The sequence below is a fragment of the Garra rufa genome, chromosome 11 (assembly GCF_049309525.1).
Source record: "Garra rufa chromosome 11, GarRuf1.0, whole genome shotgun sequence".
Classification (NCBI taxonomy): domain Eukaryota; kingdom Metazoa; phylum Chordata; class Actinopteri; order Cypriniformes; family Cyprinidae; genus Garra; species Garra rufa.
Genome location: NC_133371.1, coordinates 29,750,665 through 29,778,469, shown reverse-complemented (window position 1 = coordinate 29,778,469; position 27,805 = coordinate 29,750,665). Strand labels below are relative to the sequence as shown.

Below are 27,805 nucleotides of genomic sequence, written 5' to 3'. Positions count from 1 at the left end.
TCATAACATCATAGATCTACTAGAGTATAAATGCACCATTGTGTAAAAAGATTGCATTTTATTTAAAGATTCACATGTTTTACTACAATAAAAATATCAGGTTGCATAAAAACACACATCACATTCAGTTTTCAATCAATCAGTCACAGTGATCAAAATGATGGCTGTGCTTATATAAAATGTACAATTTCAAAATACTACCTTTCATAATTTCTATACGTATTTTAGTTCAATTAAACTACACAAAAATAATAACATGCAGTGCTTTTTTAATGTGCTTGGATGTGATTTCATCACTGTAAACAATACTGAGTCAGTAATATCAACTAAATTATAGAAAAGGCATAAATTAAGCTGTGCTAAACATTCATGCTCAGCCTTTTCTCTAGTAGACACAATAGATTTTGGATTGTGTTATGCAGCCATTTGAAAATTGCACATTCTTTGTTCTCTCTAAAGCTTGAATAATTCTCCAGTGAAAGTTGTCTTTTGTTCAAACCCAAGTCAGTTACTTTCAAACCAGTCCTTGACAAGCTGCTTGTTTTCTTTCACCCACTCAATATTGGCCTCAGTCCTTTCAATGACCTGCTCCAAAGCTTGAGCTGCGAGGCCCTGAGTGTCCTTATCCTGCTCCCTCTGAAACTGCCTCAGCTGTGTAAAGACATTGAATTGTTTATGTAAGATCAATGGGGCAAACACAATCACAATTTAAAGAGTAACAAAATTTTGGACAACAGCACCTCCTCAAGTTCAACGTGCGTGGAGAACCTTTTTGTCACTGCATCTAAAAGATCGCCTAAGGATATGACTCCCACTCCACACCTGCCCAAATGAAATGATCGTTAGTCAAGTGTCCACATATTTATGGCTTCCAGTTAACTACATAATAAAACCTTTGAAACAATTAGGGCTATTAGCTGAAGACACCCTTTGGACCCCGAACTGCTCTCAATCTTTAATGCTTTTATGTAACTTGGGTGTTATAGCTTCCCGATTGCGGTAGCTATTCCCGTCTGGGTTTACAAGATTTACATTTCATAATTCATAATGGGTTTCAGGTCAAAGCTGAACACCCTAATTCATTTGCCTCAACAGTTTCCATTACTTGAATTTTAATCAATCTTAAAATAATGACTTACTCTTGGGTGATGTAGGACCAATAGCCACGGACAAAATCCCAGGCGAGAGGCTGGCCGGCAACATTTTTGGCAATGTAGTTTATGGTAGACACTATATCCGTCTTTCTAATCTTTGTAGGGTCAAGAGTGTACTGAAGATACCTGTGGTATCACAAACGTCATCGGTGAGTATGAAGTAAACAAAATGGGCGTTAAAATGGCGTAAAGCTCACATCTCTGCCCTGACCTGTTTAGCAGCCAGATTTCTTTGGTACATGATAAGGCATATCTTAGTTTGTCTTTCTCAGCAGGTGCTGTGGCTCTTTGGTATTCGTTCCAAGCAAATTCCCAATCCTCGTCATCACCAGAAGCTATTGCACTGCAGTAGATTTCTCTCCTCAAATTCGGATGAATGCTAAATGCGAAAAAATCATTCAAGTGAATATAATTTATGTATATTATATGTATAATTAATGCAATAATTTCATTGAATCTTGAAGGCGCAACTCACTTATTTGTCCCGTTTCTATAACTTTTGAATAGATTGCTAGCCATTGTTGTGCAATCAGACAGGCCATTGCTGCAGGCTACTGAAATAGCATTCACCTGGTTATACCTGAGGGGGAAAAAATTGGACCGTTATTGCTAGATGCCCAACAAAATGTATATAAAGCAAGACAAACATAATGCTTACTGGTCAGTGTGTTTTTCGGGAATGGTTCCATTGTTTGTGTACTCCTCAAAGTGCCTGTACAGTCTTTGGATTAGCTTGTTTAGGTATTTCTAGACATACATTTGTACAGGTAATGGTAAGTATCAAAGTTTTCATTGTTTTATGAACAAATTCATGAATAATTATGCTCACCGTTATTGGACCATAGACTTCAGAGCGATCAAACATGAGGATGAGATGGTCCAGGTTTTTTAGTGCTGACTCCCAAGGAAAATACTCTTGAGTTTCATTTAGCAGGTACTTGGTTAGACCTAGTGCAATAGTGACGTTGAGGCGATGAGCCCTATACAGAAATAATCAGTTAAAATGCAGGAACAAATCCCAGTGAGCCAATTCTTCAAAATTGATAAAATGTACCTTGCGAGATTAAAAGCGTCATCTATTAGTTGCCCTCGGTTGATGACTGGAATTTCCTAAAAATAGATTAAAAACATTTCGACATGACTAATTTAAGCAACTTTAGATATTTAGCAACCATTTAGAAACCAAAACGATGCATTAAGAGGGGTGTAAACTTTTGAACAGGATGAAGAAATTTTTGCCAATATAGCATATTTCTTTTCCATTCCACTGCCCTTCTGAAGCTACAGAAGATGCTTACATGTTTCCCAGAAGACAAAATCAGTTAAATTTCCCATAATCTTCAAATTCAGAAAGTTTTCACCCCCTGGCTCTAAGCACATTGTTTTTCTTCTTAAGCGTCAGTGGGCGTTTGAACCTTCTGTAATAGTTGCGTTTGAGTCTCTCAGTTGTCCTCGTGTGAAAAGATGGATCTCGAAATTATACAGCCATCGTTGTAAAGGGTTCAAATAGACAAAAATGTTGCAAAATCAAAGAATTTGTGGGACTTGGAGTATTTTTATGAAGATCAGCGGGCAGTTTAACTGTTTGTGACAAACAAGGGACTCATGAACAACTATTACTGAAAAAAAAAAGCTGTGGATAATTCACAACAGTATTAAGAATAGTTTATATAAAGTTTTTGTATAAATTCAACTATTATTTTCTCTTGTGGACTACAGGGTACACTTTTCGTTCCGCGGACTTCCACGCGTCGTTGTGTTCTCAGCTCTACCGGAAAGTTCATCCATTTGAAGAGAGTCTCGCTCAGCAGGTTAGTCAGTCAGTATGTTTATTCCAATTAACGGAGTAATAGCATACATGAAGTTTGATGTGAGAGTTAGCTTGTTTGAATAGCCTATATATGTTTAATTCGCCAACTTAAGTAGCCTATTGAAGTTTGATGCAGCAAGACCGATTGAACGGCGCACGTCCAGTAGACTATATTCAACCGGACTTCGTGTTGGCCAAGCTCGCGTTGGCGATCGCGTACACTCGCTTACGTTATTTGTAATTTGATTTGAAAGGATACTAATAAATATTTATTTAAAGATACTTACATAATGATCTCTCTCAAGTTGCATACGAAGTTTATTCCAATTTTCTTCATCGTAGTTGACACGGAAAAAGCCAATGCAGTTGATGTTTGCGAGAAGCCATTCATCTTTGTCTTTAACTTCAAACTGTGTACTTTCAGCTGTGTAAGCAGCAACAAACAGTGAAAGCAGATTTATGCCTGTTGTTTTGGCAGGTTTTATTTGTATATTTTGAAATGATTCTTTAATGTTTATCTGTTTCTTACCTGGACCACTTACTTGCAGCATAAAACTTTTAACAGAAAAACCACTAGATACAAAGTATCTGATATCAATATGCCATGCAATACTGTTAAGAAGAAAATGAACAATATTTTAGTGATTAATCAATAAAAATCAGTTTGACGAAGGAAATGACTCTGTAATGTTTCATAATTTATTCAGTAAATATGATTGTATAGAGTGTTTTCACTAAGCGTCATGAATCGGCCATACTGACAGCACTGAATGTAAACAATGCCAAATAAAACTTGCATATTTTGCTGATTATTGTAGCCGAGAATGGTCAGTTATTGTCGTGTTTTGAGCTGTACTGATCGGTCAGACCGAGAAAAACATTTGGAGTACTATAGACTGCCAAAAGTTAAAACAAATCAAGGAGAAGAGTGCAAAAAACTGTCTGAGGAAAAAGGTGTTTGTGGTTGGCCAAACTGAACCAGGATTTCCGGGGCACGAATCTTGACAACGTTAGTGTTTTTATTATCATTTCCAGTCAGTGAAATATTAGGCTAATATCTTAATACTGCTCGTATATATCTTTACCACCTATTAACTTTAGGCCTTCCTGTTTACTAAGCCCTTCTCTATATGATTTAGCAGCTTCCACGCATTTCATCCATGGTTTAGACAGCATAAATTAGCAAAAAAACGTATTCGGTAGTACATTGAACTGGCAATCCATGCTTTTGTTGACATCCGAGTATCGCCAATATGGCCGCACATTCAGGTGACTGACCAAATTATGACGCAAGTGCAAACCCTCTATACTATTGTAAACATCAATTTGATTCTTTAAACTTACTTATGGCCCCCTTCTTGCTTTAGTAAAAACTGTTCTTGAGTCAACTCCCCCTTCTGGGTATCAATGGTGACTACTGGATACCCCACTTGCTCGATCCATGTGCTCATGAAGGCTTCCACATCTTTATTTGTCTCCTGATCATTGTGGGAAATAGTTGTCATTATCAACTTATATTATTTCAACTTGAAATTGGAATAGTGGTCATTAGTTTACCTGTTGCAAGCATTCCCAAAGATCTTTGTGCGCAGCGGTCTGAAACTCGAACTTGGTAAGATATGTCTGAAATATACAATGAGCAATTAGTTAGTCCTGAACATACCTTAATTTCTTCATAAATACATAAAAATATTATAATACTTAAAAACATAAATTCTGTTCTTTTGAGGAAGCCATATTATACTACAAAAGGGCACAATTTTTTTTTATAATTAATGTGGTATTATAATCTTTAAAATATGTACATGGGAGATCAAAATTAGAGAACACTCAATAAGATTGATTGCTTTCAGTCCGACTTTTCTTGAAAATGCTGGGGCAGATCATTACCCAAGTAATTCCAGCTGCAGTGTTGAACCAATTCACAATTTTCAAATACCTCACTTACAGTTTTTATACTGTGCTTCAGAATACTAGTAATTCATGAAATATGCTTAAAACACTTTTCTACTCCTGTTAGGATAACTTCAAATAGGACCTCGAAATTTAACTCAGTACATAGTTGAAGCACCTTTACAGCCTCAAGTCTTTTTGGGTATGATGTGACAAAGCTTTGCACATCTGCATTTGGCAATTATCTGCCATTCTTTGCCTCACCTTTTCACCTCTCAAGCTCTGTCAGCTTGGATGGGGGCTGGCAGACATTTTCTAGAGTCCTAGTTGTTCCAATCGTCTTCCATTATGGATAATGCTTCTGTGAACCTTCAATGCAGCAGATTATTTTCTGAACTCTTCCCTAGATTATTGCCTTAAAGCAAGTCTGTCACGGAGCTCTACAGGCAGTTATCTTGACCTCAGGACTTGGTTTTTGCTCTGATATGCATTTTCAGCTGTTAGACCTTTTCTGAGAGGTGTGTGCCTTTCTAAATCATACTCATTCAAATGAATTTGCCACAGTTTAACTCCACTCAAAGTGTAGTAACATCTAGAAGCAATATGAATGCTCCTGAGCTAAATTTTGAGTGTCCCAGAAAAGGCTATGAATACTTATGCAACGGGATCTTTTCAGTTTTTTATTTTTAATAAATTTGCACAAATGTTAAAAACCTATTTTTTGCTTTTCCATTATGGAGTAGGGAGTGTAGATTGATGTGGGGAAAAAAGTAATTTAAAGTGGTTTAACATAAGGCAGCAACATAACAAAATGTGAAAAAAATGAATACTTTCGCAAGGCACTGTAGGTTGTTCTCTAATTTTGATCTCCACTGTATATTCACACACACACACACACACACACACACACACACACACACACACACACACACACACACGCACACTGGTTTACATGTTTTATGGGGATATTCCATAGGCGTAATGGTTTTTATACTGTACAAACCGTATTTTCTATCGCCCTAACCCTACCCTACACCTAAACCTAGCCCTCACAGGAGATTGTGCAAACTTTTACTTCCTCAAAAAAACTCATTGTGCATGATTTATAAACCTGATTCCTCATGGGGACCTGAGAAATGTCCCCACAAGGTCAAAATCTACTGGTATTCCTATCCTTATGGGGACATTTGGTCCCCACAACGTGATGAATACCAGACCACACACACACACACACACACACACACACACACACACACACACACACACATTTATTTCCCATTTTCACATTGCAGTTTACCTTGATTCCTTTCATTAATGTTTCCTCACCACCAATATATGAAGCCAGCATTCTCAACACAGCAGCACTCTAAAAAATATTTTTACGAAACATTTTGTAAATCATATTATTGTGCAATATTATATTGTAACATTTTTTGTAAACTAAGCTTATGAACATCAGAAATGAATTGATGCAAACCTTTCTGTAGGTGACGTCGTCAAAAAGTGCTACGATCTCAGAGGTAGTTTGTATATAATTTTCCTGCGTGCTAAGAGGATGGGAAGAGTTTAAGGAATCCATCTGAAAGGCAGTCTGGGTTTCTCTGAGAACAAATAGATCTCTCTGAAAACACAAATGAATCATATCATGCAGAGTTTTAGGCTAAATTAATGAATTTACGGCCATTATAGCTGAAGAATTGAGTTAACATCATTGTTGTAGAATAAACCAAAACATACTAAGTTCCAGCCAACAGCTTCCACCCCAAAGTATGCCATGTATGTCGCCAATCCTTCTTTTAGCCATAGGTCATTCCACCAGCGCATGGTAACAAGGCTTCCAAACCACTGAAATCAAACACAGGTATGAAATGTAAAGACTATTTATGATTTACAGGTATGCAAGTTCAAAAATGTTCTGTTCTGTAGATTTACAGCAAAAAAATTAAATACAATTAACTATATAATCATGCTACAAAATTGACCCTTCACAGGGATTTTGATTGACAGGCTTTTTTGTCCCATTTTGTGACAGTAGAGTAGATTAACCTCAGTGGACCTGAATTTGAAAAACTGTTTATTGACATCTTTCCGTGGCGTTGTTGATACTTTATGATGTTCATTCATGTTTATATTTTGCTATAAGAGGAAGAAATGATTGTTTAACGTTCCGCTTGAACTGAGGCGCTACAGCGATCTGTCACGACACATTAAAGAGCCACATTTATGGTATTTATTGCTTGAATTTCTAACAAAATGACAAAATTTGAAAACGGAGACTTTGTTTTATACCAAAAGTAACCTGTTCTGTTTTGTCTGTCGGCACGTCTTTGAGAAAGGTCAAGAGCCTATTTATAGGGTCAGTTGAAATGTCATGTAAATTACTGAGGATTTTGGTGAAGCTATTATCTCTTTTTTAACTTATGTATGCTGAAAAAACCCTGGCTAAAACCAGCCTAAGCTGGTTGGCTGGTCTTAGTTGGTTTAAGGTGGAAGTAGCTGGTTTTCCCAGCCTGACCAGCCAAAACCCCTTTAAAACCAGATGGTTTGACTGAAATATCTATCTAAATGTAAACTTTAGTCAGTGATGAATAATACATTATTATACATTTACCTCATGTGCTAATTCGTGAGCAATCTGAGTGGCCACCCGTTCGTGATCAAAAGTCAATGCTGTATTTTGTTCAACCAGCAGAGCTGACTCCTGATATGAAATTAAACCCCAGCTTTCCATTGATCCAACACTGATCTCTGGCAAAGCAATCTGGTCTGTAAAAAACAAAACAAAAATAAATTCTGCATGTGATCTTGTGAACCCTGAGTTTGTATGCTCTTATTTTAGCTTGTTTCAATTTAGGACAGTTGACACAAAACTAAAAAAATCTGTCACTTATTGTTTCAAATCTGAATGACTGTTTTTAATATTTTGTGACAGCCTTGAAACCCATTTAGCTTACAGTGTATGAATACGAAAACACATTCAAGTCATACAGGTTTGGAACAATATGAGGATGAAAAAATACGTACATTTTGGGCTGAATTACGTTACCAGTCAAGTCAAGTCAGTTTTTGAACAGTAATATTTTTTTTATGTTTTTTTTAATCTCTTCTGCTAACCATGCCTGCATTTATTTGATCCAAAATATTTTTACTATTTAACATAAATACCTTCTGTTTGAATATATTTTAGATAAATGCTGTTTTTCTGAACTTTCTATTCATCAAAGAAAAAAAAAATGTTACTCCCCTGTTTTCAACATAATAATAATAATTTTTTTTTTTTCAAATCAGAGTATAAGAATGATTTCTGAAGGATCTGGAGTAATGATGTCAAAAAAAATTAGCTTTGAAATCATAGGACTAAATTCAATTTTAAAATATATTGAAATAGAAATCAAAAAAAAAAAAAAAGAACATTAAAAATCTTACTGTTCAAAAACGTTTGACTGGTAGTATAACCTAATCCACATGCAATTAAAATAACACACATTGAAATCGAGAGTGGGGCTCACCTATTTTTTTCAGTTTGTGCTTCAGGCCGAATAGATAGTCATAATGATTTAGAATCTTCTCTGTTACTTCCAGGGCGTAGTCAGCATAGCCAGCTCTAATTGCTTCCCTCCGAGCACGTATCTTGCAAATACATATTTAATATAAGTAAAATGTTAAATACAGAAAGAAAAAATAAGCAGGCACTCAAGTGCCTTCAATTAAAAATAAAAGAAACATACCTTTATATCTGTACTAGACTCTTCCGATAAAACTTCAAAATCAGATTGTGACAAGACTGTGAAAGCCAATAGATAAGTTGACATGTTCTGGGTCTCCTCAAATGTAGTCACACTCCATTCTTCTCCATCAATTTGTCTCACGCTTAGTCCTAATGTTAAAACAAAAATAGCAGTTGAAATTCAGTGGAATTCTGACATGGTCTAATCTAATAATAAGGATCCTAACCGTTTTGATTGGACAGGGCAACAGTGTCAGGTCTGTGGATAATAGTAATCTTAAACTTAGCCTTCAGCGCTGGCTCGTCAAAGCACGGAAACACTTTCCTGGCAGCTGTGGGTTGCATCAGACTGGTGGCGAGGAATCTGTTTGTGAAGTAACAGTAAATAAAAATGAACAACATTAATTCAGTTCAAATGTTCTGGATTTATCTAATTTGTCGTAAAAACTGCGATATCCGCATGTGAAAACAACAGCGAATGTACACTGAGGTTTTCATGGTTTTAGAGAAGAAATGAGCAACATTAATCTTAGGAAGAATCTGTTTTTGATGACATTTTTATGCCAAACAGTACATAAAATGTAACAACTGTAATTTAATTCGAATGTTCTAGATTTGTTATTTGTCGCAAAACTAAATGTGTGATATATACCAACAGCAAACATTTCTTGGACATAAGATAGCCCCAGTGAATATAAAGAAAGGTTTTCGAAAATGAATTTTAAAAACTAAAAAGTACATGAGGTGTTTCATGCACATTTTGTCCTGTGTGTGGTTTTAACTGAACTGAAAACATATTTGAAAAGCAATCTTTGAAAGACAAAAATATCAAATTATTTACGTCTCTTGATCCTCATCCTCCTCGGCTTTCGCTTTCTTTGTGTATCGGCTCACATAAAACCCAGTCAAGTCATTTTGAAGTTCCCCCTCGAATTTGGTGAAAACATCATAGTAGGTCTCATTTCCAGTCATCACATCCTTAAGTTGGATCTCGAGGAAATTACTTTCATTCTGATGAATTCTGTATCCACTCAGTGATAATTTCTCATTTGAATCCGATTTTCTCACTTCCACAGTTGTCACGTTTAGATCGAGAACGTGAAGGAAGATGCTCTTTGAGTCTCTCATACACTTTATTCTTACAGTTGAGTTCCCTGTGAAAGCGAAGGATTGGTTTGTGTAGTTGTTAGTTATCGCTGAGTAAACATACAGTTGAAGGAAGACTTTGTAGCTCTCAGGAATCACATTGTCTGGAAGTCTGAGAGTCGGTGGAAGTCCTGTTGGAAGTACCGGAGGTTTAGTTGGAGTCGGTATACTCACTGGAGGGAATTCATTTATTTGAATTTGATACATCACAGACAACAACACCAAACCACAAACGGCAGAAACTGTGAGGACCCCAATGCCGATAGCCACGGCCTTGGACATCCTAAATCTGGCCATTTCTGATCCTTCTGAGAAGCCTCCAAGAACGAACTGTGCTAGGAAAACTTGCTGTACGGTTTTAGACTCTGATCTTGACAATACATGTATTGCTAAAGGCGTCAAGCACCTATACCACACCTAGAAGAGCGAGCTTCGAGATTACACATTAACTAGCATGGATGAGCCAGAAACATAAGTATGATGATATTTCATGTGGACTTTCTGTGTCCCCTCGCACTTTGCCCCACATCTGGAATCAGTTCTACTATCTACGCAGATTAGGCTGGAAAAAACACGAAAGAGAACTTTGTTGTTGAGAAAAGAGATGCATTAGATGTTTAAAGTCAATTTTTCTTAAAGGAGTAGTTCACTTCTAGAACTAAAAATTACAGATAATGTACTCACCCCCTTGTCATCTAAGATGTTCTTGTCCTTCTCTCTTCAGTTGTAAAGAAATGATGTTCTTTGTAGGAAAACATTTCAGGGTTCCTCTAAATAGTGGAATTCTATGGTGCCCCCGAGTTTTGAACTTCCAAAATACAGTTTTAAATACTGCTTTAAAGGGGTCCAAACAATCCCAGCCAGGGAAGAAGGGTCTTATCTAGCGAAGCCATCATTTTTTTTCTTAAAAAAAAATATATATGTGACCCTGGACCACAAAACCAGTCATAAGGTTAAATTTTACAAAACTGAGATGTATACATTATATGAAAGCTCAATTAACAAGCTTTCTATTGATATATGGTTTGGACAATATTTGGCCGAGATACATCTATTTGAAAATCTGGAATCTGAGGTTGGAAAAAAATCTAAATACTGAGAAAATCACCTTTAAAGTTGTCCAAATTAAGTACTTAACAATGCATATTACTAATCAAAAATTACATTTTGATATGTTTACAGAAGGAATTTTACAAAAAAATCTTCATGGAGCATGATCTTTACTTAATTTCCTAATGATTTTTGGCATAAAAGAAAAATCTATCATTTTGACCCATACTATGTATTTTTTGCTATTGCTACAGATATACTCCAGCGACTTAAGACTGGTTTTGTGGTCCAGGGTCACACACTTATATATATATACTTTTTAACCTCAAACACTCATCTTGTCTAGTTCTGCGTGAACGTTTTTTCCAGTTCAAGACAGTTAGGCTATGTCGAAAATCTCTTTTTCTCCTCCATTTTCAAAATCATCCTGCATCGCTGTTTTACCTTTTTTTTTTTTGTAAAGGGTGTTTGATTGTTCATTTTGTAAACACTGGGTCTGTACTTCTGCAGTGATGTAATATTAATTTAAAGTTGAAGAAGGAAATGAGGTGGGAATTTTTCGAGTTCAGGCAGACCTAGACGAGTGTTTGAGGTTAAAAAGTATATAAATTGTAATTTTTTTTTTTTTTTTCAGAAAATAACCGATTGTTTCACTAGATAAGACACTTCTTCCTCGGCTGGGATCGTTTCGAGCCCTTTGAGGCTGAATTTAAACAGTATTTTAGAAGTTCAAACTCGGGGGCACTACTGATGTCCATTATATGGAGAGGAATCCTAAACTGTTTTCCTCAAAAAACTATTTCTTTATGACTGAAAAAAAGAAAGACATAAACATCTTGGATGACAAGGGAGTGAGTACATTATCTGTCAATTTTTGTTCTGGAAGTGAAATACTCCTTTAATTGCCGGAACCAAGTGGTATAATCCCATGCTGATCTTTAGACCTTAGTGATGATGAGACATCCATCTGTTTGGGACCTTGGCCGAGGTGACAGCAGTGTGCTGCCCAGAAACTTTTTCTAATGACTTGCTGAGCCCAAAAAAAAAAAAAAAAAAAACTTGTCTTTTTGGTGACTGGTTACCTTCTCTACTACTGTATCAGTATGTCTTTGACTGAAGCTTGTAGAGTTTTTTCTTAAGAGTTAGAGGAGGGGACTCCTGGGCTTATTTTCTTTAAATCTGCCCCCACTTTTCCCTCATTTCAGTTTTATTCTAAACTTTTTTTTTGTCTTAACAAACAGAAACAAACTGAAGAAAACTTTTACCTTTTAAAGGGAAAGTTCAAGCAAAAAATGAAAAATTTGGTCATTAATTACTCACCTTTATGTCGTGTCAAACCTCTAAGATCTTTGTTCATCTTCAGAACACAAATGAAGATATTTTTGATTAAAATTTGAAGGCTTTCTGACCCTTCTTAGACAGCAACACAACTGACACATTCAAAACAGAAATACAATGCTTTAAAAGTTGGGGGGAGGGGGGGGGGGGGCTTTTGGAATTTGAAGATCAAGACAAATTTGACCTATTTTGTATTCTGGGAAACATCTTCTGTAGCTTCTGAATGGCAGTACCAAATGAAAAAAACAAGGATATTTAGGCAAAATAAGAAAAACATACACTTCCTCATTCCATTCAAAGGTTTTCACCCCCAGCTTAATGCATCGTTTTTCTTTCTGGAGCATCAGTGAGCATTTAAACCTTCTGGAATAGTTGCATATGAGTCCCTCAGTTGTCCTCAGTGTGAAAAGATGGATCTCAAAATCATACATTCGATGTTAGAAATGGGTCAAATACAAAAAAATGCTGAAAAACCAAAGAATCTGTGGGATCAGTTTAACAGTTCTGGACAAACGAGACTCATGAACAATTATCACAAAAACAACAAGAAAACAGCTGTGAATCAGAATCAAGTGTATGTAAACTTTTAAACAGGGTCATTTTTATAAATTCAACTGCAATTTATCTTGTAAACTATATGTAAACGTCTTTTATGTGAAATATCTTATTCAAGTCAGTACTAAATTAAAAAGAAAACATGCATTTTGTGTGAGCCCTTATTTTGGTCAAATTATTAACATAATAACATATGTATCATATAATTTATAATCATATCAATTTATTGTAGCCGTTTCAATTCCAGCCAGTACACAGAATTCATTAATCACCACCACTGCTGTTTTAGGGGTGGAAAGAAAGAGAAACAACAGCTAGAAAAGCAAAGGAAAAGGCTGCCATCCTGTGGACAAGCATGAGATATTGCATACAAATCATATTTCATCCATTTGGCTGTTTACAAGGAAATGCAGCTGCAATTCCAAAAAAAGAAAAAGAAAAAATTGTGCACACAATATAAGTTATTTGAATTGATCTATAGGCAATATTTTCACAACTCCATGGGTCACAAACATCATTGAAAGGCACATTATGTCTTTAAGGTTTATATTATTTTAATGCGCAGTGTATGTGTGGTGAATGCAGTGTATCTGTGCTTATTCATTGGTCAGCTGATACCTCATTATGTCAAGAATGTCTTAGCAGTTCAAGATTTCCTCTCATTACTAAACCCAATGACTGTCCTTTGACTATAAGAAATATTGTCTTAAAGGACACAACATAATATGTTCACTCGACTGAAAATCCTTAAAATACCCAATCCTAGGTTTGATAAAAAATAAAAACCTTCTATTTAAATTCTAGTTCATGAAAAAGATTAAAATTAAATTACCAGGAGAGAAAAAATGGTCTGAATTGTCTCAAATGTGGATTATCAGGAATGTCAAAGCTTTAGGTCACAGATAGCTGAAAACACTGAATAAAATCTAGACAAAAAAAAAAAAAAAACACAAATAAAGACAAAAACCCCTCTATTTTTTTACGATTCTTACTGAAACACACAAGGACTGAAATGTTTTAAGGAATTAAAGTTTTTGTCAAAGCTTTCCATACTCCATTGCCACAATCCGCTTTATCCTTGCACAATAGAAAAAAATCCTGCATTCACCTAAGCTCCTAAAAAATGCACACACTTCAGCCTGGAACATAAACCTTCATAGCACAACACAAGCCGAAACTCTTTTAAGCAAAACTGTATAGTTCAAAATCTGGACATATAATGAAAATTAATTCAATGGTTTGCTAGCAAGGGGTTGGCAATGTATAATTACAGAGAGGATCAGCAGAAGTGTGTTATCTGATTACATTTTGGTCCTACATGGTTTTCTTCAGGATGTGTCCCTTCAGGCCATTAATTGTTTAAGTCACGACTTCACCAGAGCCAACTGTCTAAATGCTGAAGACAGTAGCAAGACTGCTGGAGGATTGACGTCAGCTCTCTGTAACTTTGTTCTTTCCAGTTGGGAAGGAGTCTTTCATTGTTAAGGGCCTGAAGTTTGGGCGTCCCCTCACGTAACACCTGATACAAGCAGGGCCATCGGCTCTGAATCCGGAGTCGAGTCCGGCGATCCAAAGTAATGCCCCGAACAATCTTTTTCGCCCGCAGCTCTCGTAGCGCTGGGAGGTTGAGGCACGAGAAGACCAGACCTCGACTAGGCGACACATCTAGGAACTCGAGGGAAAGGGATTCAAGGGTGTACGAGATCCCTAAATTTCGCAGGGGAACGAGAACATGGAGTGTGAGGGATTTCAAATTAGGGAGTGATTTCGTCAGCGTCTGTAAAGTATTCGGACTGACCCCTTTGAACACCCAAAAGTACTTCAGTTCTAAAATCCGGAGGTGCTGAAACTGAGTGATCAGCGCTACTGATGTCTCAGACCAATCGAAGTGCAGGCGCATTTTGGTAATCCTGGAACAGCTGTGGACGAGTCTAGCCAGGAGAATTTGAAAGTTATTAACCTGGTCCATTTTGGTAATATTGTCTTGATGAGAACTAGAACTGGTGTGGACACGAAGGTCAAGAGGCTCCAGGAGCGTAAATGTCCAGTTCAAGTCTAAATAACTCAGATCCCGGCAATGAACGTTCTCCAGAAGGTGCGACAGGAGCTCGCCCCATTTATTGCACTGGTCCCCTAAATCAAAACTGGCCTTCAGAGTGAGCAAACTAGCCCCACGGGATATAAGATGATGGGTGTAATGGTGAACCCAAGACCTCCAGCGCTCAAACTCTCGGTTGGACACGAGCAGACCTTCCTGGCCCAGATGAAACACCCCACGGCGGGAATAGTCTGCGACTCTCCAGAGCTTTCCGGAGCGCACTAAGCAGCTCCAGCTCGCACACACAAGCGCAGAGTTGCATTTGTCCACCTCACTGAGGAATGAGAGCACATGGAGCTGACATTCCACCGGCAGGGAGTTGAAAGGAAAATAATCTTCATCACCTTTGAGTCTTCTCCTTGTATTAACGGGAACGAGGGCTCTCTTCCTCTGAGGCATGTTTGTCAGTGCTTGGTTAAATCTTCAAGATCATCCTTTTGTCTTGCTCTCTCACTGAGAGTTGGACTGCACCTTACAGAAAACAAAATGTCATTTATAATGTGCATCTCAATAAACACTCTCTGCAAGTTCTTTATGTCAGAAAGTTGCACTCTGATCAAATCGGATAACTCAAGAACCTCTGTAACTAATTCAATTTGATTTGTAAAGCAAATATTTTGTTACACAGCCATATTGGCGACACTTGGATGTAAACAACAGCATGGACTGCATGGTTAATGTACTACTGAATACGATGTTTTGCTAATTTATGGTGTCTAAATCACGGAAAAAATGTGTGGAAGCTGCTAAATCATATGGAGAAGGACTTAGTAAGCAGGGAAGGGTGCAATATTTTAACAAACTAAAGTTAATAGGTGGTAAAGATACGCAAGAGCAGTATTAATTAAGATATCAGCCTAATATTTCACCTACCTGACCGGAAATAATAAGAACAAGCACGAATGTTGTCAAAAGTTTGCACTGAAAATCCTGGTTTAGTTTAGCCAACCACAACTGCCATTTTTTGCATTTGGTTTGTTATAACTTTTGGCAGTCTACAGCACTCTAAATGTTTTTTCTGGTCTGAACGATAGGTACAGGCCAAAACATGACAATAATTGACCATTTTCAGCAGCAATAATCAGCTAAATTTGTATGTTTCGTTACACTCATGATGACACTCTATAAAACACTCTATAAAACAAATGCAGTATTGAAACGTTTTAATATCTGCAGGTCCTCCAGTTGAGAACATACGATTTATGTCTGAAAGATCCACTCAGAATGATTGTTTTAACTAGGGCACCGTTGTAACTGATACAATTCGATTTGTGAAAGAAACCATTCACACTGGGTTCGTAAACTGAATTAAGCATGCTTTAATGTGATACAAGACAAAGCATCTTATGCATAAAACTTATTCAGTAATAAAACATTTTAACGTCTAAGTCTGCAATTTATATATTTCTAACTATAATAGCAACAATATGGAAACACTTGGGATAACTTACCTTTAACATACCAGCGGATTTCTGAGATGTCAAGTTGATATTATTCGCAAATACACTGTAGCACTTTACTCAGAGAGCCTGGTGGAAGAAATAAGACGTGCAGTTTTTTTCAAAAGCAAAATGTACAAACTTGCAAAGCCAGCTAGCGCCTAGTTAGCTTGTCACCGCGGCCTGACATCTTGTAGCGATAGCTGTGAAATTTCTTCAGTTCTAAAGTTCGCTCAGTGGGGTAATTTCACTCACACTATCGTGATAGTCTGCCCGAGCTCTTACTTCAAAAACGCTTTTATTTAGAGAGAATTAGTCCGCACTTTAGAGCAAACTAAGCGGCTAAGCTGTGCTGAGAATCCCTGTGAGAGGCTGTTGTTGTTCTCGGCGGATGACATCATCAGTGTGCGTGCTAAAGCTGAGTGTTTATGGCTGATCCGGGAACAGCTCTGTAGATGTTTCTGTCGATTATTCAGATCGAAAGAACTGGTCCAAGGACAGGCTCAAAATGCTTTTAGATTTCTGCTGTCATTAGTTCCGCATCTAGCGGCAGAGGTGTCATTTTGTCACATTTTGCCATCGCTGCTTTTGTATTTAACGAGTATTTCACACTGGTCACTGTTACAAGTGAAAATAAAATCTAAAACGTATTTTACAGCGTGTGTCTGGTAACGTAATCATACATCACACAGACTGATGATGGGAAGTCCGAATCATTTCAGCGAATCGGTTCTTTCGAACAGTTCGATTCAGTGAACTAATTTAAATCGCCGTTTCAGCTATTCTTTGACGTCATCCCGTTGTCTCAGCGTGATATGAACGTACCAGTAAATAAATAAAAAAAGAACGAACCAGTAAATGCCACATGTAGGCACAAACCTGTTTAATGTCATGTGTCCCCGTGTTCAGTTTGGTATAGCCATTACAACTAAACTCATACAAACGTCGTTTGGAACCTAAATGTGTTTTACATTAATAGTCCCTTTCTAATAACTGTTTTTAGCTATTCTAAATATACTTTTTTCGTTATTTATAGAATCCACCTCTATTTTGTATGTGTGTTGATGCAACTGTCATACAGTAAAGTCCTATCAGTTGACATTTCTGATTCTACATTTACTTTTCAATTTGAATCCTTAAATAAATCTTTTTAGTTGTGTAAGGTCATTTTGTTTATGGATCAAAGAATATAATGTGCAGCAAGATTTACAATCTCATCTCAAATGCATATAACAAATGAATTATTCAAATATAACTAGATCTTAAGTTTATTTCTAAATACATACTTTTCTTCTTTTTAAACATATCTGACATTGTTTGACATTTTAGACAGTGGTTTACTGGCTGTAAAAAATACATCATTTTTAAAAAATAAATATTTTCTGTGCAACCGTAACACCTTTTACAAGTTATGGTATAAATGTGTCAAATGTTCTGATAGCTCAGTACACTACCAGTCAAAAGTTTTTGAACAGTAAGGTTTTTAATGCTTTTTAAAGAATTTTCTTTTGCTCACCAAGCCTGCATTTCTTTAATCCAAAATATAGCAAATCAGTAACATTTTGAAATATTTTTACACTTTAAAATAACTGCTTTCTATTTGAATATATTTTAAAATGTAATTTATTCCTGATTTCAAAGCTGAATTTTAGCATAATTACTCCAGTCACGTTCCTTCAAAAATCATTCTAATATTCTGATTTGCTGCTCAAAAACATTTAAAAACAGCTGAGTAGATTGTTTTTTTTTCAGATTTCTTTGATGAATAGTTCAGAAGAACAGCATTTATTTGAAATAGAAATCTTTTGTAACATTATAACCCCCGGTTTCACAGACAAGGCTTAAGCCTTCTAGACTAAAATGTAAGTCTGAGTTGTTTCAACTGAAATAAAATTGCACCGTTTGATCTTAAAATATATCAGTGCCTTTGTTTTGTCTTAAGATGCACACCAACAATGTTTTTTTTTTTTTTTTTGTAAGCATGTTTATAAAAATTACTGAATTGTTCTAATTGAACTATGGCCTAATCCTGGTTTAGCCTAAGCCCTGTCTGCGAAACCGGGCCTAAATGTCTTTATCATAACTTTTGACCAATTGCTAAACAGAAGTATTAATTTCTATCATTAAAACAATATACTGACTGCAAGCTTTTGTATAGTATAGTATATGTTACAAAAGGTTTACTCACCTGTTTTAAATATTGATAATAATAATAATAAATGTTTGAACAGCAAATCAAAATCTTTGACTGGTGTTTTTTTAATGTCTATTTGTTGTTTTATTTTGTCTAGTTGTTTTTATTTATTGAGCTTCAGCGTTAATATTTTTTAAATCAGTGACGATAATTTTGAAAAACATTGACTTTGCTCTACTGTCATTAATTTACAACAACAGACTTGTGGCACAATACTCAGTATATCTTAATTACTAAAATGTTAGTTGTAATTACTTGCATAAAATACATAACTGGTGTATAAGCTTCTAAAAAAGATATTACGTTTCATACAAGTTTTCAATGCTAAAAAAATTCTGAAATATATTTTGCAATACATTTATTCTCTAGGACTTACAAAAATACTTAGTTTTTCTCTGTTCCATATACACGCTCATGTTATTTGTCTTAGAAGTTGCTAGAATAAAGTTTAAAGCAGAAAAGTGTACATTTGTGAGAGGCGATGGTGCGGTGGGATGCTGTTGCTGCTCCACGGAAACACAAGCGCACTGAGCCGCAAGTGCACATTTAAAGGGGTACAACAACAACGCTGTCTTTGTATACATCTGAGTTTGTCGAGGCGTTTATAGCGCTTGTTCACCATCCAGACACCTTTTCTTTGCCCGACGGTATTGTATGGACAGTTTGGGGGGTAGTAAGAAGGAGCTAGCGTCAAATTAGCGCCGATTATTCAAACATTTTGGGTCTATTTCTTTCCGAGGCGGCTCGGTTGTCCTGTCGTCTCTGTTGATCTGGAAACGGCAGCCATCTTGAATTTTAATGTAATATTTTCGGACAATTTTTGGCATTATGACATTTTTGGATCGCAGTGGACTTTGCTGATGGACTAACCTTAACACAGAAGGGAATAAAGTGAGTATTTCGCGTACTGCGTGCATATGCCAACCGAGATCCCTCCTGCTCAGGGCTTTTCCGGGTGTCGCCTAGCAATCTCGCAGTTAGCTGCACGGTTAGGCCCAGTGGGATAAGTTAGTCATTTTATCATCGGTTAAAGTCAGTATCTTTTACAATAATCTCTGAAATAAAATTTATGAGGTGTAATCATGAGCTTGTGTTTATTATTACAGTGCTGGAATATCCGTCAGGAACTCTGTTTTGCAAATGCTCTGCCGGTTCGGCGAGCCTCATTGTTTTGTTAGCTCGATGCTAAGCTAGTTAGCGTTCATCGAATGTTTACTTTAACGGCTAGTTAAGGCTGTTAGCCTCACATTAAGCGACACAATTCGTTGTATTAACACTTTAAAGTCATTATATCATCTAAACATTGCGTTTAGGTGTTAAAAAAACACTAATTTGGGGTATAGGCTTAAATCGGCGTTAATGTGGTTTGTGTTGGGATTTAAATACACCGTTGCTGACATGGGAGTGCTTTAGCCACATTGGAGAAGTATGTAAGTTATCAAATATATTTTATGTATAACATTACATTTGTTAAATATTAATCAATGCGGCATTATTTAGAAGACAGTCTCGATTGTGAATTCAAGGTTTGTAGTTTAATTGAAGGCAGGTTTTGTTGTTTCCAATAGCATCCAGGGAGTGGCGCTCTATACGCAAAAATATTTGAAAACACTTTTTTTATATTCATTGCATGCTAATCATGCGTTAAACCGCTAATATGATTGTTGAAATTTCTAAAATACATTTATGTTTATTAGCAGAATATAATACTAATGTATTGTTTTGTATAGGTGAAGTAACACTTGAAGAAACAAGTGAAGTTTGATTTGGAGTATCCTGGCAGATAAGACGACAGACCAGGCTTCAGCCCAGTGGTTTCTGCTGTCTCCTTGTTGAATGGTTTCTCAGAAGCACACAGAAGCTCAATGCGCCTTCTTCAGACCGCCAGCTGGTATGAAGTAGATGGGAGAATCCAAGAACATGGTGCTGAATGGCAGGAGACATGGCAGCAGGTTCTCCAGTAATCAGCCCGTAAGCAAGTCCAGGCTGCAAAACACACAGAGAGCCCATCTACGTCAAAGCAAGGGCTCGCCGAGTGGTAGAAGATGCAGTCGACGTAAGTTCATTGCTATACCATCTTATCAGTTTGTTTGATTTTTTTCTTTACAAATGCAGCATCTTGGTTCTGTTCTCAATGGTAATCTGTGCTGTGTCCTCTAACAGGTTGTGGTGGGGCGCCCCCAGAGGTAGAAAGGCGCCATGTCCCCTCATCGGGAATGACTGCCAAGGAGTTGTGTGAATATGATGATCTGAGCACCAGTTTGATCTTGGATCCTTACCTTGGCTTCCAGACCCACAAGATGAACACCAGGTGTGTTTCTAGTTTGTTAAATTCAGATTCTTTGCGTCTGCGGTCAAGAAGCTTGTCGTTTATGTTAATGTGATGCTTCTTCTTAGGTTTCGACCAATTAAAGGGCGGCAAAGGGAGCTGAGGGAAGTGATCGAGCTTTTTAAGAAGCATGACAACCTGGAAAAAGCTTTTCATTCTTTGACCGGTGGTGACTGGACGAGACATCACTTTCTCAACAAGACCAAGTCTCAAGAAAAGCTGTTCAAAGCACATGTAAATGATACATTTTGAAAGATCTCAATTCTCAATGACACTTTTTTTTTTCTCTCTGGTCTATATTACTACATAAACAATGTTTATTAAATATTGAATTAAATATTTTAAACATTTTTAAGAAAAAACTATTTTCTAAACAAAATAGTAACGTTTTATATTAATAATTATGTAAATATTAAGTAATATTTATTGAATATTTAAAATTATAAAAAGTATATATTTAAATTTGTATTTACATATTTGCTCCAAATTGTTTAGTGTTAAATATTCAGTTACATATTTAAATATACATATTAAATGTAATTTTTAAATATTAATATTGTTTAATGATTCTGTTAATATGTAAAATTGTACTATTTGTATTTTACATATTTGCTGTATATTAAATAGCCTAAATAGCCTTGATGCTGGCATGGTGTTAAAAAGGGAATAAATAAATAATAACCAAACTGAAGGATAACTATTGCCAAAAATGCAACCTGGGCTGTTTTTTTTTTTTTTTTTTTTTTTTTTTTTTTTTTTTACTGTAAACGAGACAAACATATATCTAAAAGCATAATTACAACAAACAAGCCGTTTTTGAGATTGACCGTGATTTCGTTTTGTTGTCAATGGCCGGTGAATGGGAATACTAGGGGCATAAATTTGAGCCCATCAAAATCGATATTTTTACAACACTAAGAAGGCTCGACAGACCATGAAATTTTGCTCGAAGTATAGCCTGGGTCTCTACACATGAACTCGAGCATTGAGAACATTGTTTGCGTACACAGAGTTTACTAAAAAGAAAGGTTTTGAACAACTCACTTACACTGTTTGGGTTTCCGCTCACAGCCGTCTTGCCAGCCAAGAAGTGTCGATCTCCAAATGCGAATGAATGGACTCCATAAGACGAAATATTAGGCTTATATGAGGCTCTTTTTACAACTAGAAGGTTAATATTGTTTTTCACTTGCGACAAAACAACGAATTAGCCGTGCATTTATATGGAAATATGCTTTAGGAGCTATCCATCCTCACATTCGGAGATCGACACTTCTTGACTGGCAAGACGGCCGCGAGCGGAAACCCAAACAGTGAAAGTGAGTTGTTCAAAAACTTTCTTTTTAGTAAACTCTGTGTACACAAACAATGTTCTCAATGCTCGAGTTCATGTGTAGAGACCCAGGCTATACTTCGAACAAAGTTTCATGGTGTGTCGAGCCTTTTTTTTTGTACAATATATTTATTACTTTTTTCCGTTTGCATATCACAACAGATTGCACAGTTAAGAGTGTTTCCCAAGTCTCTGTTTAGACCATAATACTACCCTACTCCCTCAGAGCTTGTTCTTGTTGTAGCAGACTGCCAACATTTACATTGTACTTTAGGAAGTTATTAAAAGGTCTCCAGATATCTTCAAACACATTTTGTTTCTTTTTGACAATGTATGTGATCTTTTCCATTGACATATACAACACCATTTCTTTAATCCACTTTCCAATTCTAGGTTCATTTATATTTTTCCAATTAAGAGCAATAATACGTTTAGCTTGTAAAGTACACATTTCTATGAATCTGACCTCTTTGCTTTGTAAGAGAGGGCTGACAGGATATATACCCAGGATAAAAATCTTAGGATCCAGTGGTAATTTCTTTGATAAAATTTGGTCAATCATTTCAATAATACCTTGCCAAAAGGGTTTCAATTTCACACATTCCCATATACAGTGGTATGTGTCGAGCCTTCTTAGTGTTGTAAAAATATTTATGCCCCTAGTATTCCCATTCACCGGCCATTGAAAACAAAGCGAAATCACGGTCAGTCTCAAAAACGGCTCGTTTGTCGTAATTATGCTTTTAGATGTGTGTTTGTCTCGTGTACAGTAAAAGAAAACAGCCCAGGTTGCATTTTGGCAAGTTATCCTTTAAATGTTTAGTATTAAATATGTAAACAATATATTTTCATTAATATTGTTTAATATTTAATTAAATATTTCAAATTGTACTATTTGTAGTTACATATTTGCTCCCAATTAAATGTTTAGTATTTAATATATTAAATATTTAAATAATTACAAGTTTAATGTTTATTCATAAAATTAATATTAACATTTGTTTTAATAGTGTTTGTATTAACATATTTAATATTTTTTAATAATATTAATTTTAACATATTTGTAATATTTGTTTGCTTCAAATATTTAAATATTAACATTAATTTCATATTGAATGATAAAATTAATATCTTAAATTGTATTATATGTATTTTACATATTTGCTCTAAATAAATGTTTAGTATTAAATGCTAAATTAAGTGTATACAAAATTAAGTTTAATAATTATTAATAATATAATAAATATAAATATTAACATTTAATAGTAATATTTGTTTGCTTCAAATGTTAACATTAAATGTAATTTAATATTTAATAATTAATATTGTTATTTAATATTTAATGAAGTTAATAGTTAAAATGATACAATTTGTATTTGCATATTTGCTCCAAATACTTATTAGTATTTAAAAATTAAAATAGACTTTTAAAGAATCATTTAAACGGTTTATGCATAATGCAATATTTAAATATTAAAAGCTTGTTTATTATTTCATTATGCATTTAATAAAAATGTTTCTTTGCTACAATGTTAAAACTAAATATACTGTTTGTGTAAACACATTTGCTTATTCATGCAATGTAATATTTACATATCTAAATTTTTTTTCCCTCTCATGTCCTGGTAGGTGTTTGTTTACCTACGCATGTTTGCTTCAGACAGCGGCTTTGAGATCCTTCCTTGCAATCGCTACTCCTCTGAGCAAAACGGAGCCAAAATTGTAGCAACAAAAGATTGGTGAGCTCACGTTTTTACGTAATCAATAAATCATCAACTTAATTTGATTGTAGTTTTCATCATGTATTTTTACTGTGCACATTACAGGAAGAGGAATGATAAAATTGAACATCTTGTGGGCTGCATTGCTGAGTTGTCTCCAAGTGAAGAGAGGATGTTGCTTCGACATGGAGAGAATGATTTCAGTGTCATGTACTCTACACGCAAAAACTGCGCGCAACTCTGGCTTGGACCTGCGGCTTTTATTAACCACGGTATTATAGTCACACCAGATCAATAAATGATGTAATTTCACTGAGGTATGTTGTGGTAGTAAATTTAAGGTGTTTAATGTTTTTTTACAGATTGCCGGCCAAATTGCAAGGTAAGGTCATATGAGGCTGGACTCTGCTTTCTATAAAATGAAGACTAACTTGAAGATTAACTGAGAAATTAAAAATTAAATTTTGCTGATATGTGGTGTGTGTTACAGTTTGTGTCAACAGGCCGAGATACAGCCTGTGTGAAGGTTTTGCGGGACATTGAACCGGGGGAAGAGATCTCCTGTTACTATGGAGATGGATTCTTTGGAGAAAACAATGAATTCTGTGAATGCTATACTTGTGAAAGGTATCATGTGCTGCATGCCTATAGTTTCTCGTGCTTATTTCAATTCAGCAGTTGGGAATGAATGAATATAACAGCATTTTGTATTGGAAGGTCATTTTAGAAGCGGTTACAATGTGTCGTTCTATTGAAAGAATGCTCAAGTAGTAGTTTAAACATTTAAATACTAGGAACTAATGTAATATTTAATTGAATTTAAATTAATGTAATTTTTAATGCATACATATTAGTAAAAACATTTGAGTATAAAATTTATATGTAACATTTCACCATTTATGCATACTAGCTACAAAATTAAATATTAATAATAATTACTATTTTTATTATTACATTTACTAATATTAAATGTAATATTTAAACATTAAAAGATAGTTTACTTAATATTAAATTGTAAATTAATATTAAAGGGTTAGTTCACTCCAGAATTAAAATTTTCTGATAATTTACTCACCTTTATGCCATCCATGATGTCTCTCTTTCTTCAGTCGAAAAGAAATTAAGGTTTTTGAGGAAAACATTCCAGGATTTTTTTTTTTCCATATAGTGGAGTTCAATGCAAGCCAACAGGTTGAAGGTCCAAGTCGCAGATTCAAAGGGCTCTACATGGTTCCAGCCAAGGTGTCTTTTCTAGCGAACCATTGAAACGTTGACGAAATTATCAGCATTTTTTCACCAACAAAAACAATAAATATATCACAACAAAAACTCGTTTTGAAAGATTCATTCAGAAAAAATCTGTGGTTAGGAGGCTGGCATACATTAGCTGCACGTCTCATAAAACTTTTTAAAATGTCAATATCTGGGAGTAAGATATACACAGACATTTGATGACGCAAAAGAGAAGTCAGTTTGGTCCAGTTTTTTTGAGCGCAGACACTGAAGCAGCATCTCTCACACACGCACGAGTACTCTATCGTGTCTCATGAATAGAGAAATGCACACAAAATTATGATGAATTGTCCGGTTTGACGAGTATTCATGTAAACGCTCTTGGTTACGTCTTAGGTGAACGTAAACAGTTGGGAGATTATCAGACAAGTATTAGTATATTGCATCCGTGCATTCGGTTTTAAAAGGACAGCTGCCTAATTTAGGTGCTATTGTCTGTGGATGTTAATCAAGCAACAAAAGAAAGTCAGAAAATAATTAGCCTATATAACAAATAGCATTTAATTGAAAAAAGACCATGTTCTTGTTTCATTTAATCTTTTGAACCTGAGTACACAGATGAAGAACTGCGTGTGACCTTTCGTGAAGTCGTAGACGTGCAATACAGAGCTGGTGCAAGATGAGCATTTGTAGTTAAGAACGATAGAATGTATTTATATATTTTTTTTTTAAGTGACCGATCATGTTTGCTAGATAAGGCTGTTATTCCTCAGCTGGGATTGTGTAGAGCCACCTGAAGCTGCATTGAAACTGCAATTTGGACCCTCAACCCATTGATCCCCATTGAAGTTCACTATATGGAGCAAAAACCTGGAATGTTTTCCTCCAAAACCGTAATTTCTTTTAGACTGAAGAAAGAAAGGCAAGCATCTTGGATGACATGGGGAGAGTAAATTATCTGAAATTGTTTTTTTCAGGAACTAATCCTTTAACATAATAATATTAAAGGGGAAATTTAGGTTTTATTTAAACGTATTTGCTCCAAATATCTGTTTGTTAAATGTACAGTTTAATGTTCCTTTCAGACGCGGAACTGGAGCTTTTAAGTCAAAAGCAGGCTTGCCTGTGGAGACTCCGGTCATCAACAGCAAGTATGGCCTCAGAGAGACAGACAAGCGTCTGAACAGACTGAAGAAGCTGGGCGAAAGTTGCAGGAACTCTGACAGCCAGTCTGTCAGCTCCAATGCCGAGGCAGACTCTCAGGAACCAACCACTGTACAAACATGTGAGAGACCTGTAAAACTAGACCTTTGATACTAATAATGCCGTTACAGCTCAAGCTCATCATTTCTCTTCCTTCATTTTTTTTTCCAGCATTACGTAAGAGGACTTCGCAGTCCTGTGTCAAAAAGCACGGAGAAGCTAAAGCTGTAACAAGACAAACTCTGTCAAGCACTCCTTCTTCTACCTCATCCTCAAAACGAAGTCAAGCGAATATTTCAAGTTTACCAAAGAGACTTAAGTCAAAGCCCACACAGCCTTTGCCGAAAGGAAGACGACGGTGTCGAGGCTTATGGACAAAACCTAGCCGAGGGAGCGCCAGTGGGAATCTCAAGGAGTCCTCCAGACGAGACACAGACAGACGCAGCTCTGGAGGCAAAGGCGGTGTATCGCACCCATCAGAAAACAATCAGAGCTCTTTGAAGGGTGCTTCCCCTTGCAAGGACAGCATACTTTGCCCTTACAGAACTCGTAGGTCCACGAGGACCTCTCTCGGTGCTCAGGGGGCTGATGGCACGCAGGCATCAGGTCAGCCGTCTAGCCCAGGCATAGACCTCAAGCCAGAGCCTGGAGAGCTCATTCCCGTGACGCCGGGGCACCAGATGAACACCCCTAGTTTGGAGACCAGCTGTCCTAAGAAAGGGACGTGTCCCAGACGCAGGAGGTCGATAAAACAGGAAGACTCCGGCTCCTACGGCGAGTCCTTCCTCCAGGAGGGCGTGCCCGACCTGCGGCACGCGGTTCGGGCTGCAGATGTAGCAGACTGTGGGAAGGTGGTACTCGGCCTGCCGGACCGCCACCAGCACTACAACGGCTCGGCTAAAAGCAGCAAGGCCCTGCGCCGAGGCAAGGGCAAGAAGAAGCGGCAGATCACGCGCTACGACGCCCAGCTGATTCTGCAGAACAACTCAGGCATCCCCAAGATAACACTACGCCGGCGTCGAGACAGCAGCAGCAGTAAGAACGAGGCCAGAGAGACCAACCCCTCCAGCTCCTCCAAAATCAGCATCAAGTTCAGCAAGGAGCACGAGAAGGACCGAAGTAGCTCGTACGTGGCCAAACTGAACAACGGCTTCAGCCACGGCCCCCACAGCAGCTCCACCAAGCTGAAGATCCAACTGAAGCGGGAGGAAGACAGCACGGGTTTGCATCGCGCCTACCCGGAGGACGTGACCTTGGGGGATGTTCTGGATCACAATGCAGACGCTCAGGTAGGTCAGAACATGGAAGTGGAATCGCTGTCCTCGGAGGACGAAGAAGAGGACTACTTTGATAACGAGGATGATTTCATCCCGCTCCCACCAGCAAAACGTCTGCGCCTCATCGTGGGCAAAGATTCCATAGACATTGACATTTCCTCCAGACGACGAGAAGATCAGTCCCTCAGACTCAATGCATAAGCTGTGTAAATATCCATTGTTTCAATCATGTTCATTTTGAACATATGTAATTTAAATAGAAAATGCAAATGTACAATTAAATCATGGCAAAATATCTTTCTTTA

The 27,805-nt window shown here is 36.6% G+C and overlaps 3 protein-coding genes across 3 annotated transcripts; 1 reads left to right on the top strand and 2 right to left on the bottom strand.

The window, feature by feature from the left end:
- Nucleotides 1-38: 38 nt before the first annotated feature.
- On the bottom strand, nucleotides 39-10,100 carry anpeplb (alanyl (membrane) aminopeptidase-like b). Its single transcript, XM_073850823.1, is given in 20 exon segments — nucleotides 39-651; nucleotides 741-822; nucleotides 1,140-1,280; nucleotides 1,366-1,533; nucleotides 1,630-1,734; nucleotides 1,813-1,901; nucleotides 1,984-2,134; nucleotides 2,209-2,264; nucleotides 3,252-3,388; nucleotides 3,494-3,576; nucleotides 4,309-4,442; nucleotides 4,522-4,587; nucleotides 6,155-6,223; nucleotides 6,335-6,478; nucleotides 6,595-6,702; nucleotides 7,469-7,623; nucleotides 8,367-8,487; nucleotides 8,586-8,731; nucleotides 8,800-8,948; nucleotides 9,426-10,100. Coding segments are annotated over 20 exon segments (2,853 nt in total). The 5' UTR covers nucleotides 10,028-10,100; the 3' UTR covers nucleotides 39-504.
- Nucleotides 10,101-12,879: 2,779 nt separating this feature from the next.
- On the bottom strand, nucleotides 12,880-16,585 carry LOC141345900 (uncharacterized). Its single transcript, XM_073850824.1, has 2 exons — nucleotides 16,223-16,585; nucleotides 12,880-15,242 (listed from the first exon to the last, which is right to left on the bottom strand). Exon 2 carries the CDS (start codon nucleotides 15,168-15,170, stop codon nucleotides 14,046-14,048), a length of 1,125 nt encoding a protein of 374 aa, XP_073706925.1. The 5' UTR covers nucleotides 15,171-15,242; nucleotides 16,223-16,585; the 3' UTR covers nucleotides 12,880-14,045.
- A 2,365-nt stretch (nucleotides 16,586-18,950) lies between these two features.
- On the top strand, nucleotides 18,951-27,805 carry kmt5b (lysine methyltransferase 5B). The gene is given in 10 exon segments (XM_073851052.1): nucleotides 18,951-19,295; nucleotides 20,135-20,460; nucleotides 20,568-20,715; nucleotides 20,802-20,967; nucleotides 23,696-23,805; nucleotides 23,893-24,059; nucleotides 24,150-24,169; nucleotides 24,278-24,414; nucleotides 26,106-26,305; nucleotides 26,395-27,805. Coding segments are annotated over 9 exon segments (2,475 nt in total). The 5' UTR covers nucleotides 18,951-19,295; nucleotides 20,135-20,240; the 3' UTR covers nucleotides 27,702-27,805.

Coding starts and splice junctions, on each gene's coding strand:
- LOC141345900 (XM_073850824.1), bottom strand. CDS start 15,170: ATGCCTCAGAGGAAGAGAGCCCTCGTTCCCGTTAATACAAGGAGAAGA.